The 16,238-nt window shown below is 38.8% G+C and overlaps 1 protein-coding gene across 1 annotated transcript in view; it reads left to right on the top strand.

The window, feature by feature from the left end:
* LOC126419300 (SID1 transmembrane family member 1-like) overlaps positions 1-16,238 on the top strand; it is a 143,744-nt gene that overhangs the window by 29,287 nt on the left and 98,219 nt on the right. Inside the window, exons 5-7 of the mRNA XM_050086474.1 lie at positions 552-635; positions 6,804-7,033; positions 8,299-8,478. Coding sequence (XP_049942431.1) covers positions 552-635; positions 6,804-7,033; positions 8,299-8,478 — 494 coding nt within the window. The remainder of the gene's footprint in view (positions 1-551; positions 636-6,803; positions 7,034-8,298; positions 8,479-16,238) is intronic.

The following is a 16,238-nucleotide window of genomic DNA, read 5'->3' as shown; positions in this document are numbered from 1 at the left end:
GCCTTGCTCATGTGACTGCACCTTGCATGTGACCTTTAACCTTTCATGTGATATCTACAGTTTAGTATGATCTGTAGAAGTAGATTGTCGACATCCTCCAGCATATTGCAGGAAAAAATAAATAGAAAGAATATGTATTGCTGCTCTCCCAGACTCCCTAATTGCAACACTGCACTAACAAACATATTGTTCCAAACCAGTTTTTAAACAAGAAATTGTGAGTATGTGGCTAAGCTACACTGGAAATGGAAAATAAAGCAGATTTCTGTTTAACTAAGTGCAAGATGCCTAATTTAAAATGAAAAACAAATTACACTCTTTTTATGATACAGTGCAAAATTTCTCCCCAGTTGGAGATAGACTTAACTCCTCCTTCTATAGCCCATGTATATTAAAAGTGCCAATATCTTTGTGAATAATCTGTTTCTTCTCTAAAGAGTTTGTGCACTGTAATACACAGACTTTAAGCTACATGAATGGATCATCTATGATTTTATCTCACCAGTTCTGTGTAGAATAATTTTTTATGTTTTTATTTTAATTTTTTACAGTGCCCGGTGTTCGACCTCGAGCAGAATGTCCATTTTGAAGGCTTCTGGGAGACAGTGAATGTTCGTGGAGGTATAACCTTACCGGTTAGTGCAATTAAAATGTTTATCTTTTTACTAGCAAAATCTATATTTAATATAAGAGCAATAAAGCATGAAGATGTTCAGTAAAATTTTTTTAGCTTTAGGGCTATTGATTCCTTCTTCTAGTGAAAAAGATGAAAAAATTTGTAAACTGAGCTACATAGTTAGTGGCCAATACTGTGGCATGAGGGTCGGTGGAGTGGGAGTGGAGGGGGGATTGATGAATTTTGGAATGATTGTTGTCAATAATACTATCACTTATATGCCTCAAGTAATAAGCTATCTCAACACAGGGTTAATGAAAGCTAAAACACTTCACTGTGTGAAAAATATGAGGCTACTGGCATGAAAGAGGCTAAAATAAGAGAAAATTGGATTCTATGCAGTATTTTCATGTACAGCATGTCTCTCCTAAGAGTAATCAGGAACATTTTCTCTGGTGTTTTAGTATAAATATGCAATTTCATTTCTCCATTGTTTAGCTGGAGTCAGGCCAAACAAACAGTGCTTACCACATCTTTCATATGATATCTAGTGGCAATGGAAAGCTAGTTTTGTTTCCCATTACAAACAAAATTATTTTTAAGTGATATTTTACTTGCCCGTACGATAGAGTGGTCTCAGATTAGTCTAGTGCTATATTTGTTTCATTGATATGCATTAACAGGGACAGAAAACCTCGAAGAACAATCAGTACTCCAACAGTGACAACACTACAGAGTTACTGCTGCCTTGCTTTTTATTCTTCATGTAGAATACACTAATTTTGGACCCCTCTATCGAATCGGCACATAAAATTCTGATTTAAAAAATAATTATGTTTATAATGGAAAACAAATCAATGCTTTCTTTTGTCACTGGAAATTACTTGAAAGATGTGTTGAGCAGTAATTATTTGAGCTGACTCTAGCTACCGATGTAGAAATGGAATTGCGTATAGATGCTGAAGCACCAGAGAAAATGCACCTGATGACTCTTAGGAGAGACACGTGGTGTATTTTCCTTTGGTGGACAGGGTTGCCACAAGTTCTGAAAATCAGGTAAATATAAAAAAAAAAAACACTGGAAAAATCTCGTTTTTGTCTCAGTTTCATGAAATAGTTCGTTTATGGAGATGTCATGCTTCGTCGCTGGCTGGGCGCAACTGAGTACGTGTGCTGCTTCCCTACTCCCTCATTCTCACTGCTTCTCCCCTTCCCGCCCCTCCACTCAGCTTGCAGTCAGTGCTGCCACCACTACTTGCTGCTAGCGTGGCTGGTGAGAGGCTGGGAGGCCTGAGGATTGGTTTGTTTGGATCTCATTCTCAGAGACTGTCGACAGAGCGACCGGAGACAACGGTCTCGTGTGTGCATGAGTTGGGTCTGAGCGATTGTGTGAATGTGTGTGCGCTCTCATTTTCTGACAAAGGCTATGGCCAAAAATTTAGTTGTGAGAGTGTGATTGTCTTTTCTGTGGTTCAGTAATCACCTTTACAGTGAGTTGCTACCTATCCTCAATAGTATTGATTCTCAGAGTATTTGTGCAAGTTATCTGTTGCGTGGGTGATCACCGTGGTCTCATTTCGTCAACATGGTGTCCCTGACACGTGAATAGCTGGCTGCACGAGTGGACTTCCATTACGGGCCAAAACCGCAGGCCATTGCTGTGGGTATACCTAACGGATCGGGCTTGCCGATCTCAAACCCATAGTTTCCCACTAATTTCAGGCCCTGCCTATCGGATCTAGTCTCACCGATCTGCCCTGCCTGTGTGTGGTGTAATGCAGCAGATTTTCATGGTTTATTCACGGACCCAGGACTGGTGCTCCTCGACAGGTCAAAGGCCACAGGCAGTGGATTTCAGGAATTGCAACTGTCTCACTGCAAGTACAGTGTACAGTGCAGCATTTTATATACATTTTATTTATTCTAGTACATTTTGGCACTTTGAAAGTAGTTTATATATTAGCAAGTATGGACGATAAGAAGAAGAAAATTGTGGCAGTCACTGGTACTTTCCCCCATGAACCATGGACCTTGCCGTTGGTGGGGAGGCTTGCGTGTCTCAGCGATACAGATAGCCGTACCGTAGGTGCAACCACAACGGAGGGGTATCTGTTGAGAGGCCAGACAAACGTGTGGTTTCTGAAGAGGGGCAGCAGCCTTTTCAGTAATTGCAAGGACAACAGTCTGGATGATTGACTGATCTGGCCTTGTAACAATAACCAAAACGGCCTTGCTGTGCTGGTACTGTGAACGGCTGAAAGCAAGGGGAAACTACGGCCGTAATTTTTCCCGAGGGCATGCAGCTTTACTGTATGATTAAATGATGATGGCGTCCTCTTGGGTAAAATATTCCGGAGGTAAAATAATCCCCCATTCGGATCTCCGGGCGGGGACTACTCAAGAGGATGTCGTTATCAGGAGAAAGAAAACTGGCGTTCTACGGATCGGAGCGTGGAATGTCAGATCCCTTAATCGGGCAGGTAGGTTAGAAAATTTGAAAAGGGAAATGGATAGGTTAAAGTTAGATATAGTGGGAATTAGTGAAGTTCGGTGGCAGGAGGAACAAGACTTCTGGTCAGGTGACTAGAAGGTTATAAACACAAAATCAATTAGGGGTAATGCAGGAGTAGGTTTAATAATGAATAGGAAAATAGGAATGCTGGTAAGCTACAACAAACAGCATAGTGAACGCATTATTGTGGCCAAGATAGATACGAAGCCTAAACCTACTACAGTATTACAAGTTTATATGCCAACTAGCTCTGCAGATGACGAAGAAATTGAAGAAATGTATGATGAAATAAAAGAAATTATACAGATAGTGAAGGGTGACGAAAATTTAATAGTCATGGCTGACTGGAATTCGGTAGTAGGAAAAGCGAGAGAAGGAAACGTAGTAGGTGAATATGGATTAGGGCAAAGAAATGAAAGAGGAAGCCGCCTGGTAGAATTTTGCACAGAGCACAACTTAATCACAGCTAACACTTGGTTTAAGAAACATGACAGAAGGTTGTATACATGGAAGAATCCTGGAGATACTAAAAGGTATCAGATAGATTATATAATGGTAAGACAGAGATTTAGGAACCAGGTTTTAAATTGTAAGACATTTCCAGGGGCAGATGTGGACTCTGACCACTGTCTGTTGGTTATGACCTGTAGATTAAAACTGAAGAAACTGCAGAAAGGTGGGAACTTAAGGAGATGGGACCTGGATAAACTGAAAGAACCAGAGGTTCTAAAGAGTTTCAGGGAGAGCATAAGGGAACAATTTACAGGAATGGGGGAAAGAAATACAGTAGAAGAAGAATGGGTAGCTTTGAGGGATGAAGTATTGAAGGCAGCAGAGGATCAAGTAGGTAAAAAGACGAGGGCTAGTAGAAATCCTTGGGTAACAGAAGAAATATTGAATTTAATTGATGAAAGGAGAAAATATAAAAATGCAGTAAATGAAGCAGGCAAAACAGAATACAAATGTCTCAAAAATGATATTGACAGGAAGTGCAAAATGGCTAAGCAGGGATGGCTAGAGGGCAAATGTAAGGATGTAGAGGCTTATCTCACTAGGGGTAAGATAGATACTGCCTACAGGAAAATTAGAGAGACCTTTGGAGAAAAGAGAACCACTTATATGAACATCAAGAGCTCAGATGGAAACCCAGTTCTAAGCAAAGAAGGGAAAGCACAAAGGTGGAAGGAGTATATAGAGGGTCCTTACAAGGGCGATGTACTTGAGGACAATATTATGGAAATGGAAGAGGATGTAGACGAAGATGAAATGGGCGATACGATACTGCATGAAGAGTTTGACAGAGCACTGAAAGACCTGAGTCGAAACAAGGCCCCCAGAGTAGACAACATTCCATTGGAACTACTGACGGCCTTGGGAGAGCCAGTCCTGACGAAACTCTACCATCTGGTGAGCAAGATGTATGAAACAGGCGAAATACCCTCAGACTTCAAGAAGAATATAATAATTCCAATCCCAAAGAAAGCAGGTGTTGACAGATGTGAAAATCACCGAATTATCAGTTTAATAAGTCACAGCTGCAAAACACTAATGCGAATTCTTTACAGACGAATGGAAAAACTAGTAGAAGCTGACCTCGGGGAAGATCAGTTGGGATTCCGTAGAAAAGAGAAATTTGTTAACATCGAGTATAGATTGAAGTGTCAGGAAGTCATTTTTGAAAGTGTTTGTATGGAGTGTAGCCATGTATGGAAGTGAAACATGGACGATAACCAGTTTGGACAAGAAGAGAATAGAAGCTTTCGAAATGTGGTGCTACAGAAGAATGCTGAAGATTAGATGGGTAGATCACATAACTAATGAGGAAGTATTGAATAGGGTTGGGGAGAAGAGAAGTTTGTGGCACAACTTGACTAGAAGAAGGGATCGGTTGGTAGGACATGTTCTGAGGCATCAAGGGATCACCAATTTAGTATTGGAGGGCAGCGTGGAGGGTAAAAATCGTAGAGGGAGACCAAGAGATGAATACACTAAGCAGATTCAGAAGGATGTAGGTTGCGGTAGGTATTCGGAGATGAAGAAGCTTGCACAGGATAGATAGCATGGAGAGCTGCATCAAACCAGTCTCAGGACTGAAGACCACAACAACGGCTGGTAGTTTGTATGCTATGTACTCCTGTTCTTCTTGAAAGAAAAATCACACAATACCTTTAGAATAATAGATATAACACAGTGAGTAATAACTGACAATAATGAACATTTTATTTGTGGTCATCTAAGATGTTGGCTTACACAACTCTTCCCCGCCTTATACGTTTCTTTCAACAGGCCTACTTTCTTTTGAGGTTATTTCTGAAAGCAGTGAACATATTTTAAATCTGTCTTGCGACTGCAACAAAATTAGTATTTTTGTCATCAAATGTGTTTTGCCTTATTGAAATAAAATAACATCAGTGGTCGTAATGAAACATATATACCATTTTGCTTGGTTTCTTCATCTAAAAACAGTTCATTACAAAAGATGTTGCTGTTAGTACTTAACAGTTTTGCTCACACATTTGGAAATACAGAAGTCCTTACATTTTCTTGTCAACTTATGTCTTTATTTACCCTTAAGATCTCAAAATTTGTCAGGGAAAAATGCTAAAACTTGTCTGAAAATCAGGGAAACATCAGGGATTTTCACTTGGCGAAACTTGTGGCAACACTGGTGGAGGATAATTTTTCCCTTCTTTGTTCCATTTGCATATGAATTATGGAAATATCACACAGATAGGCACGTGTGCATATTGAAAGACACAAACCCAACTTCATTCTCATCTTCCCTCCCCCCACGTTTTTTTTTTTTTTTTTTTTTTTTTTTTCATCATAGCCATACATTTAAAACTGCCAGTGTGTCATTGAACAGGCAAAAGTTGAATTTGCATATTTTCTGAAAAATTTGCACTGGGTGCTGGTGATAAATGGGACTAGATAGAATAAAGTAATCAGATGTGTATTCTTACTTTGCTTTGTATGAAATGTCTCTTTAACCAACTTAGAAAGTAAGAAATATAATTGGTGGCTATTTTTGCAATTTTAAACTTTCTAACGCTACAATGGTTAGTCAAATGTTGTTGAGAAGCAAATTCTGTTGCTCAATAAGGCACAAACATCTGTGTATGCTCTATACATGGAAACATAAATAACCTTGTGCTGCATTGATATACAATATGATAAAGTGTCAATGGAGAATTTTACAGGTTAGAAATGGGCATCATAATGGGGTTCAAAAATTTGAGTAGGTCGTCAGACAGACAAGTGTTATGTACTATTGTGCTACTAATGCACTGATTTCTTTTATTACTCCAATAGCTGGTAGAGCTAACTAATTAGGGTTTCTATCTCATTATAAGTTCACTGGGAACCAGTCCACAATAACTTTCAGCTAGATAGTGGACTCATTGATCAAAAGACAAGTTTGTTATGACCCTTTATAATCATAAACTGACCATATATTCTCTATTATTATTGTATTATTGCATTTAAATCATACTGTCTGTAACATCCTAGTCACCCTATTTGCACTTGAAATACTCATACTTCAGATTTCAGTCTAACATAATTCTGAAAAATTATGAAGCTTCATGTTTAGCCCCACTATAATCACTCTCTTCAATTAACTTCTTCGTATTGTGTTCTTACATGACTCAGACACCATTTTTTTTTTTTTTACAGAGGGATGCATTTCCTTTGGGATTCTATGTGGTGTTTGTGGTGAAAGGAGATGATGTGGATTGCTCTGGACCAGACCAGCCAATTATAAAGCCTAGAAACAAGACACTCTCTTTCTCACTTTCACCCAGCATTACTTATCAGAAGTATCTTGTAGCAGCATGTGTTGCAATTGCCGCCTTTGCGCTGTTTTATATCTTCTCTATTGCCATCTCTGTTGTCTATTTCATAAGGTAAGTTATTCAGACATACATTTTCTCACTTGGAGAAATACAGATTAAATAGATTATATAACATTAAGCTACTAATCCAGTTAATAGAAACTCAGAAAAGTGTCCACTACTGCCAAGCTTCAGCACTTCACCATTTCTGAATATTAAGTAGGAAAAAGAGAATTGAAGAAATAAAGAACAGATGAAAGAAAATAGGTGTTCAATTAGGTTGAAACAAACAGGAACAAAATTTAACTTTTACTCTGCAAGTTTGAGCTCATAGTGTTTCAGTTTAGAAGATATGACTTTTCGTCAGATCTGTGTCAGTATTATCAGCTGATTTTCATCACAGTTCCATTGGCAACCACAAAGATTACGAGAAAGAACTTGCTCCCCTAGGAGCAGCAGTTTTATTGTAGGTCGCTGGAGCAACAAAGGGTACCTAGTGACTGGCAAAAAGGGTAGGTTGTTCACATTTTTGAGAAATATGCACATAATTATAGGCTTATAGTGGTGACTTCAGTCTGTTGCAGAAATATGGAACGTGTTTGATGCTTACATATTGTGGCATTTTTGGAGAACAAAAATCTCCCCAAAAATCAACATGATTTCTGCAAATGGAGATCCTGCAAAACCCAACTCACTCTGTTCCTACATGAGGTTATGGTTGGAGAGGGGGAATTTCAAGTAGGTTTGGGCCTGACTTATATGGTTTTGCAATATAAAGTTGATGAGGGCTATGGACTGACCCAGTGTGAACAGGTAGAAGTCGTGTAGAGGGAGGTGTTGCAGCTGGGTATGGGTAATTTGGTATCAGGTGATTCGGGGCATTCTATACCGCCATTTGTAGCCTGCTATCCCTCTACCTTCCTTCTCTGTGCCTCCTCCTTACCCCCACCACCTATCCCAGAAGATAGCTGCTCACATCAGATCGCAGTGGGCTCCAGCACCTAGGGACAGTGGCCGTGTGTGTGTGTGTGTGTGTGTGTGTGTGTGTGTGTGTGTGTGTGTGTGTGTGTGTGTCCATACTTGTTTCATTAGCAAAGTTTCTTTACAAAACATATATATTGCGTTACCCACCTGACACATCTCTTTCTTATAACTGTTTCCCTTTGAAGCTGACTGGTAACATTTCTCTTGTTAACAAATGATGACTACTAATTTTAATTCTGTCCTATAACATGTACTTGAGTATCAAGTTGCATAGTATTCACCATTCACTTAAAATATTTATAGATTTCAGCGTTCAGAGTCATAGTCTGAGTGGTGTTTTTTCTTCCCCCCAGGGTTCGAAGGAGTTTGCCTTCTACTTCTGATGTATTGGATGATGAATGTACACTCCCATCTGTGTTTTCACCAGGCAGTGAGAGTACAAGCACAATTCCAAGGGCTGCTTCAGATTCATCACTGGATGAAACTGATATTGATGTTCTACATGATGCAGAAATGGACAAGGATATATTTCGGTGAGGTTCATTTAATTTGCGTATGTTATATTACATTAGAATTGCAGTGTACTGCAATTTGTGTGGTGATATAATTCCTTCCATTTTGCAGGCTGTTTGATATGCCATTCCTCACATTTTGCAATTTGTGTGGCGATACCACTCCTTACATTTGTGTAGATGTGTTGCTATTCATTTAAAATGAAGAGGAATATGTAGTCATTAAACTGTATAGAACTGTTCACTGTGCATCTGCCATAGAAATATCCAGGATTTTAATGTTATTCAGGCCCAGTAATACGAATTTGAGCTCTTTCAAGATGGAAATAAGAAAGATAATCCCAGCATGAAGAAAGAACTATGTAATGAACAGAATATTAAGAAAGGCAATGTCGTGCTGTTAGCAAAGGCACTTGCATCGATGATCTGCTGCTGTAGCCCATTAACACCAAATTTCACTGCACAGTCCTAATGGATACACTCATTATATGTTCCACATTGATTTCTGTGGTTATTCCAGGCAATATTGTTCGTCTCTTAGCACAGACAACTCTACGCAAATGCTTCTGCTGTCAATGATTAAGTGAAGGTCTGTCGGCCACTGCATTGTCCTGATTGAGAGGTGATGCCTGAAATGTGATATTCTCAGCCCACTCTTGACACTGTAGACCTAGGAATATTGAATTCTGTAATGATTTCCAAAATGGAATGTCCCATCCGTCTAGCTTCTCAACTACCACTCCGCTTTCAAAGTCTGTTAATTCCCATCGTGCAGCCATAGTTACATCACCTATTCACATGAATTACCTGAGCACAAGTGACAGCTCCATCAGTGCACTGTCCTTTTATACCTCGTGTACATGATACTACCACCATCTGTATATGTGATCATATCACTATCCTGTGCCTTTTGTCACCTGGGTGTATAGCACGAATATTTTTCCTATTCAATCCCCAAAAAATTGAGTCGTAACTAATAACAAAATGCATGCAAGCAAAATATACTGATCTGATACATGAAGTATCACATACTGATGGAAGAATTTTGAGGGCATAGCATACTGTAGAGATTCTGTTACTAAGTATTTTTACGTGCTCTTCTCTCTTTAATTGACAGTGAACAAGCATTCCAAGAAATTTTCTGCTTTCCACAAATAGTATGAATTCATTATTTGTTTTCAGTTTATCATAATGTGTTCTTTGTTTATGTTGAAGTTCATAGTACTTATTTTCTGTATATTATGTGTGACTTTATTGTTTGTTGCCCACTTGTATACATTGCTAAGTGTTTCTTCAGCTTTTTCTCTTAGTGCTTCTGGTGACTTGGCAGTGATCAGTATGTTATGGTCATCTGCAAACAATATTGTTTGTCCATGGTAGGTATTTGGTGGGAAATTGTTAATGTAAATTATGAACAGTTCCAAACCTAGCCCAGTACCCTGTGGTATGCCTAGATTTATATACAGGGTGTACAAAAAGTCTGGGAACACTTTCAATTATTTATTACGGAAGAACCAAACATTCTACAGGTATCGTACATATGTCATTTTGAAGAGAAACACTGAAAGTTTTATTTTTTTTATTTATTTATTTTATATATATATATATATATATATAGCTGAAAGCAAGGGGAAACTACAGCCGTAATTTTTCCCGAGGGCATGCAGCTTTACTGTATGATTACATGATGATGGCGTCCTCTTGGGTAAAATATTCCGGAGGTAAAATAGTCCCCCATTCGGATCTCCGGGCGGGGACTACTCAAGAGGATGTCGTTATCAGGAGAAAGAAAACTGGCGTTCTACGGATCGGAGCGTGGAATGTCAGATCCCTTAATCGGGCAGGTAGGTTAGAAAATTTAAAAAGGGAAATGGATAGGTTGAAGTTAGATATAGTGGGAATTAGTGAAGTTCGGTGGCAGGAGGAACAAGACTTCTGGTCAGGTGACTACAGGGTTATAAACACAAAATCAAATAGGGGTCATGCAGGAGTAGGTTTAATAATGAATAGGAAAATAGGAATGCGGGTAAGCTACTACAAACAGCATAGTGAACGCATTATTGTGGCCAAGATAGATACGAAGCCCACGCCTACTACAGTAGTACAAGTTTATATGCCAACTAGCTCTGCAGATGACGAAGAAATTGAAGAAATGTATGATGAAATAAAAGAAATTATTCAGATTGTGAAGGGAGACGAAAATTTAATAGTCATGGGTGACTGGAATTCGAGTGTAGGAAAAGGGAGAGAAGGAAACATAGTAGGTGAATATGGATTGGGGGACAGAAATGAAAGAGGAAGCCGCCTGGTCGAATTTTGCACAGAGCACAACATAATCATAACTAACACTTGGTTTAAGAATCATGAAAGAAGGCTGTATACATGGAAGAACCCTGGAGATACTAAAAGGTATCAGATAGATTATATAATGGTAAGACAGAGATTTAGGAACCAGGTTTTAAATTGTAAGACATTTCCAGGGGCAGATGTGGACTCTGACCACAATCTATTGGTTATGACCTGTAGATTAAAACTGAAGAAACTGCAAAAAGGTGGGAATTTAAGGAGATGGGACCTGGATAAACTAAAAGAACCAGAGGTTGTACAGAGATTCAGGGAGAGCATAAGGGAGCAATTGACAGGAATGGGGGAAAGAAATACAGTAGAAGAAGAATGGGTAGCTTTGAGGGATGAAGTAGTGAAGGCAGCAGAGGATCAAGTAGGTAAAAAGACGAGGGCTAGTAGAAATCCTTGGGTAACAGAAGAAATATTGAATTTAATTGATGAAAGGAGAAAATATAAAAATGCAGTAAGTGAAACAGGCAAAAAGGAATACAAACGTCTCAAAAATGAGATCGACAGGAAGTGCAAAATGGCTAAGCAGGGATGGCTAGAGGACAAATGTAAGGATGTAGAGGCTTATCTCACTAGGGGTAAGATAGATACCGCCTACAGGAAAATTAAAGAGACCTTTGGAGATAAGAGAATGACTTGTATGAATATCAAGAGCTCAGATGGAAACCCAGTTCTAAGCAAAGAAGGGAAAGCAGAAAGGTGGAAGGAGTATATAGAGCGTCTATACAAGGGCGATGTACTTGAGGACAATATTATGGAAATGGAAGAGGATGTAGATGAAGATGAAATGGGAGATATGATACTGCGTGAAGAGTTTGACAGAGCACTGAAAGACCTGAGTCGAAACAAGGCCCCCGGAGTAGACAATATTCCATTGGAACTACTGACGGCCGTGAGAGAGCCAGTCCTGACAAAACTCTACCATCTGGTGAGCAAGATGTATGAAACAGGCGAAATACCCTCAGACTTCAAGAAGAATATAATAATTCCAATCCCAAAGAAAGCAGGTGTTGACAGATGTGAAAATTACCGAACTATCAGCTTAATAAGTCACAGCTGCAAAATACTAACACGAATTCTTTACAGACGAATGGAAAAACTAGTTGAAGCCAACCTCGGGGAAGATCAGTTTGGATTCCGTAGAAACACTGGAACACGTGAGGCAATACTGACCTTACGACTTATCTTAGAAGAAAGATTAAGGAAAGGCAAACCTACGTTTCTAGCATTTGTAGACTTAGAGAAAGCTTTTGACAATGTTGACTGGAATACTCTCTTTCAAATTCTAAAGGTGGCAGGGGTAAAATACAGGGAGCGAAAGGCTATTTACAATTTGTACAGAAACCAGATGGCAGTTATAAGAGTCGAGGGACATGAAAGGGAAGCAGTGGTTGGGAAGGGAGTAAGACAGGGTTGTAGCCTCTCCCCGATGTTGTTCAATCTGTATATTGAGCAAGCAGTAAAGGAAACAAAAGAAAAATTCGGAGTAGGTATTAAAATTCATGGAGAAGAAATAAAAACTTTGAGGTTCGCCGATGACATTGTAATTCTGTCAGAGACAGCAAAGGACTTGGAAGAGCAGTTGAATGGAATGGACAGTGTCTTGAAAGGAGGATATAAGATGAACATCAACAAAAGCAAAACAAGGATAATGGAATGTAGTCTAATTAAGTCGGGTGATGCTGAGGGAATTACATTAGGAAATGAGGCACTTAAAGTAGTAAAGGAGTTTTGCTATCTGGGGAGCAAAATAACAGATGATGGTCGAAGTAGAGAGGATATAAAATGTAGGCTGGCAATGGCAAGGAAAGCGTTTCTGAAGAAGAGAAATTTGTTAACATCCAGTATTGATTTAAATGTCAGGAAGTCATTTCTGAAAGTATTCGTATGGAGTGTAGCCATGTATGGAAGTGAAACATGGACGATAAATAGTTTGGACAAGAAGAGAATAGAAGCTTTCGAAATGTGGTGCTACAGAAGAATGCTGAAGATTAGATGGGTAGATCACATAACTAATGAGGAAGTATTGAATAGGATTGGGGAGAAGAGAAGTTTGTGGCACAACTTGACCAGAAGAAGGGATCGGTTGGTAGGACATGTTCTGAGGCATCAAGGGATCACCAATTTAGTATTGGAGGGCAGCGTGGAGGGTAAAAATCGTAGAGGGAGACCAAGAGATGAATACACTAAGCAGATTCAGAAGGATGTAGGTTGCAGTAGGTACTGGGAGATGAAAAAGCTTGCACAGGATAGAGTAGCATGGAGAGCTGCATCAAACCAGTCTCAGGACTGAAGACCACAACAACAACAACATATATATATATATATATATATATATATATATATATATATATATATATATATATATATATATATATACCGCCACAGCATAGTTTGGTAATTTGCCGATAGTCAGTGCTAGTCACAAACATGGTGAGTTCAGGTTTGGAGCGAGCTTTCTGTGTTTCTGAGTTTCATGAAATGGCCTCCCTGATCACCAGATCACACTCTGTGTGACATTTCTCTGTGGGGTCACATTAAGATCTGGTGTATGTACTGTCTCTACCATGTGATGTAGCAGAGCTCCGGGAGAGAATATGGGAAGCGACTGCCACAGTTGACGATGCCACGCTGGGATGGGTATGGCAGGAATTAGATTACCATATTGATGTCTGCCGGGTCACTCTTGGTTCGCATATCGAATGTTTGTAAAAAAAAGCTTTCAGAGTTTCTCTTCAAAATGCAGTATGTATGTCATCTGTACAACATTTAGTTCTTCTGCAATAAATAATTCAAAGTGTTCACGGACTTTATGTACGCCCTGTATTTTGAGTCAGAGGTACGTTTTTCAGTGTCGTTAGAGCTACTTGATGTATGTGTAATTTCAGTCATCTGTACTGTACTTGCTAAATATGACTGCTACCACTTGTTCGCCAGCCCTGCATTCCCAGTTCATATAGCTTATTTTACAGTATATGAAAAGGATAGTTGCTACTCATTATATAATGGAGATGCTGAGTCGCAGATAGGCACAAGAAAAAGACTGTCAGAAAGCAGTCTTTTGGCCAACGAGGCCTTCATCAGAAACGGACAAAAAACACACATACAACTCACGCAACTCATACACACACGAATGCAGTGTTTGGTTACCGAGGCCACACTGCCAACAGTATTTTGTTGAAAGAAGAAGAAACAGACAACTTTGCATACTAAATTCCACCAAAGCGTAAATGCCATGTTTGGTTGCTGCTTATCACTCAAGTCCTGTGTCAGGAGTTGCTTCAGAGTATGAGGAAAAGTTTCCTTACTCAATTTCGATGTGTGTAATGATGATGCTTATTTACCTGTGTGGTGTTACACTACATGCAGTGCGGATACATGCTCTTCACATATGAGTTTCTCTCCTATTCAGAGAGTGAATTCAAAACTATAAGCTATCCTTAACATATCTGCTGATGAAGGGTGCTAATGCTGTATGCTTGCAGTTTAAGCTCTCTGCTGAAAGTCAATCTAATCACAGTGTCTCTGGTTACAGATAGCACATGTTATTGCTGGCACTGGTGACTTTTACACTGAAATTTGCATTGATGAATCAGGCCTTAAAGACCTCCACTCTTGGTAAAAGGGCTGCCTTTCAAGATTTTACAACCAACCACTAGATGACACTATGGATGTGTGAAAGTACTATTGTTTTAAAATTTGTCTATAATGTTCTCATTACTCATCCTTGAAGCTTAGATTTTATCTTGAGCAGTGACTGCTAAATATTATTCTGCTCACGTACTGTTTACTGTTGATGTATCGATTTGCAATTTTCTTCACCGAATTGTGCAATGTCTGCTGGAAGACAAGAATTTAGCATACAATATCTTTTTGTAACTAAATAATATGATGCCTCTCATAAGGATATGTGCCATATATTCTTCAAGTCTAATATATTCATTACAAACAGTTGATACTTCAAGAACATTAACAGTAATATTGTAACTCAGAATGTGAGTGTCAACTTGACAGTTCAGAATATATGTTACAGTACTATCTTCCTTTGTATTGCAAAGTTGATCCCAGCATTTTTTGGGTTTTGTTTTTATTCCTAAGTCGATGCACTACTCTAATGTGGACCGGTGATGTTATGAGCGTATGCCCGCACAAGTTCTTCCTCTTGCGAAGTTACTGTGATCACTGTCCCAACTTGACAAGACTTTTCCCTCAACATGGCTCACCACATAAAAATAAATAGTTTCACACAGTTGTGCTATCCTGTATAACAATTTATTATTTTGTTTATTGTTAACAAGTATCATTCATCAGAAAGGTAAACGTAGTGTTACATATCACTCTTGGAGAGTGGTATATAATAGCACATGTCATTTGTTTTCATTAAAACAATGGCAAAATTGACCAAATAGTTTGTTTACTGTGGGTATGCTCTGAACGGATCCTGCATAATTTGACTGAAGCTCACAAACGGCCTTGTGTCTCGTAGTTCACAGAAACACTTAAAAAAATTCAACCTGGGAAATGCAAAATTTGTATACAACATTGTTGCAGATGACAAAACTTGGAAACTAAAACAGCAATCAATTCTTTTGGGTCTTCCAAGATGTTTACATGGGCATTTTGTGACCATTTGCTTAGAGGACCGTGTAATTGTTAATGCTAACTAGTACATGACAATTTACGGTGAAATAGGGTTAAATGACAAATTGTGACAATGCCAGTTGTGACTCAGCACATCAAACAACTGATTATTAACAGAAGACAACACAGAATGAATGTCACATTGTCTGTTTCTACCCTATTTAATACCTAACAACTTGTTTTTGTTTACTTACATCAAACAAAAATTTCACAGGCAACCTGATTTTCATCATCTCAAAAAGCTGTTGAACCATTTGAAACTGTGTTTGATTACCCTACACCAGAGTGACAAAAATGTTTTCAGAATTGGTTTGAATGCTTGCAAAGGTATATAAAATTTTGAAGGCAAATGTTTTGAGAAACAGAACAATTTGAAGCAAAAAAATTTTTGTGCGTGTGGTTCGTGGCCACACCATAGATTTTTCATAATACGTTGGGATAAAATTAGAACAACTGTTTTGTATTAATACATAATTTAACTATCAAACTGTGTAAATCACAAATTTATCACATGTAGCAATGGTCCTGGGCTCATGAAGTCAAACAAGTGTACCAAGGGATGTTTCAGTGACATCTTTCATAAAATAGATAACTAACTGAAGCAGACCATACAATGGAAAATCCAGGATGGAATGTAACGATACGAGAGAAGGAAAGTTGCTACTCACCATATAGTGGAGATGCTGAGCCGCGATAGGCACTCTGTCAGCTGTCAGATACTTCCACCTACAAACCATGAAACAGTGATCCCATTCCAGCAATCCAACAGGATCTCCAGTCACTAC

This window comes from Schistocerca serialis, chromosome 9, assembly GCF_023864345.2.
Source record: "Schistocerca serialis cubense isolate TAMUIC-IGC-003099 chromosome 9, iqSchSeri2.2, whole genome shotgun sequence".
NCBI lineage: Eukaryota > Metazoa > Arthropoda > Insecta > Orthoptera > Acrididae > Schistocerca > Schistocerca serialis.
This window is presented reverse-complemented; position numbering and strand designations above follow the sequence as displayed.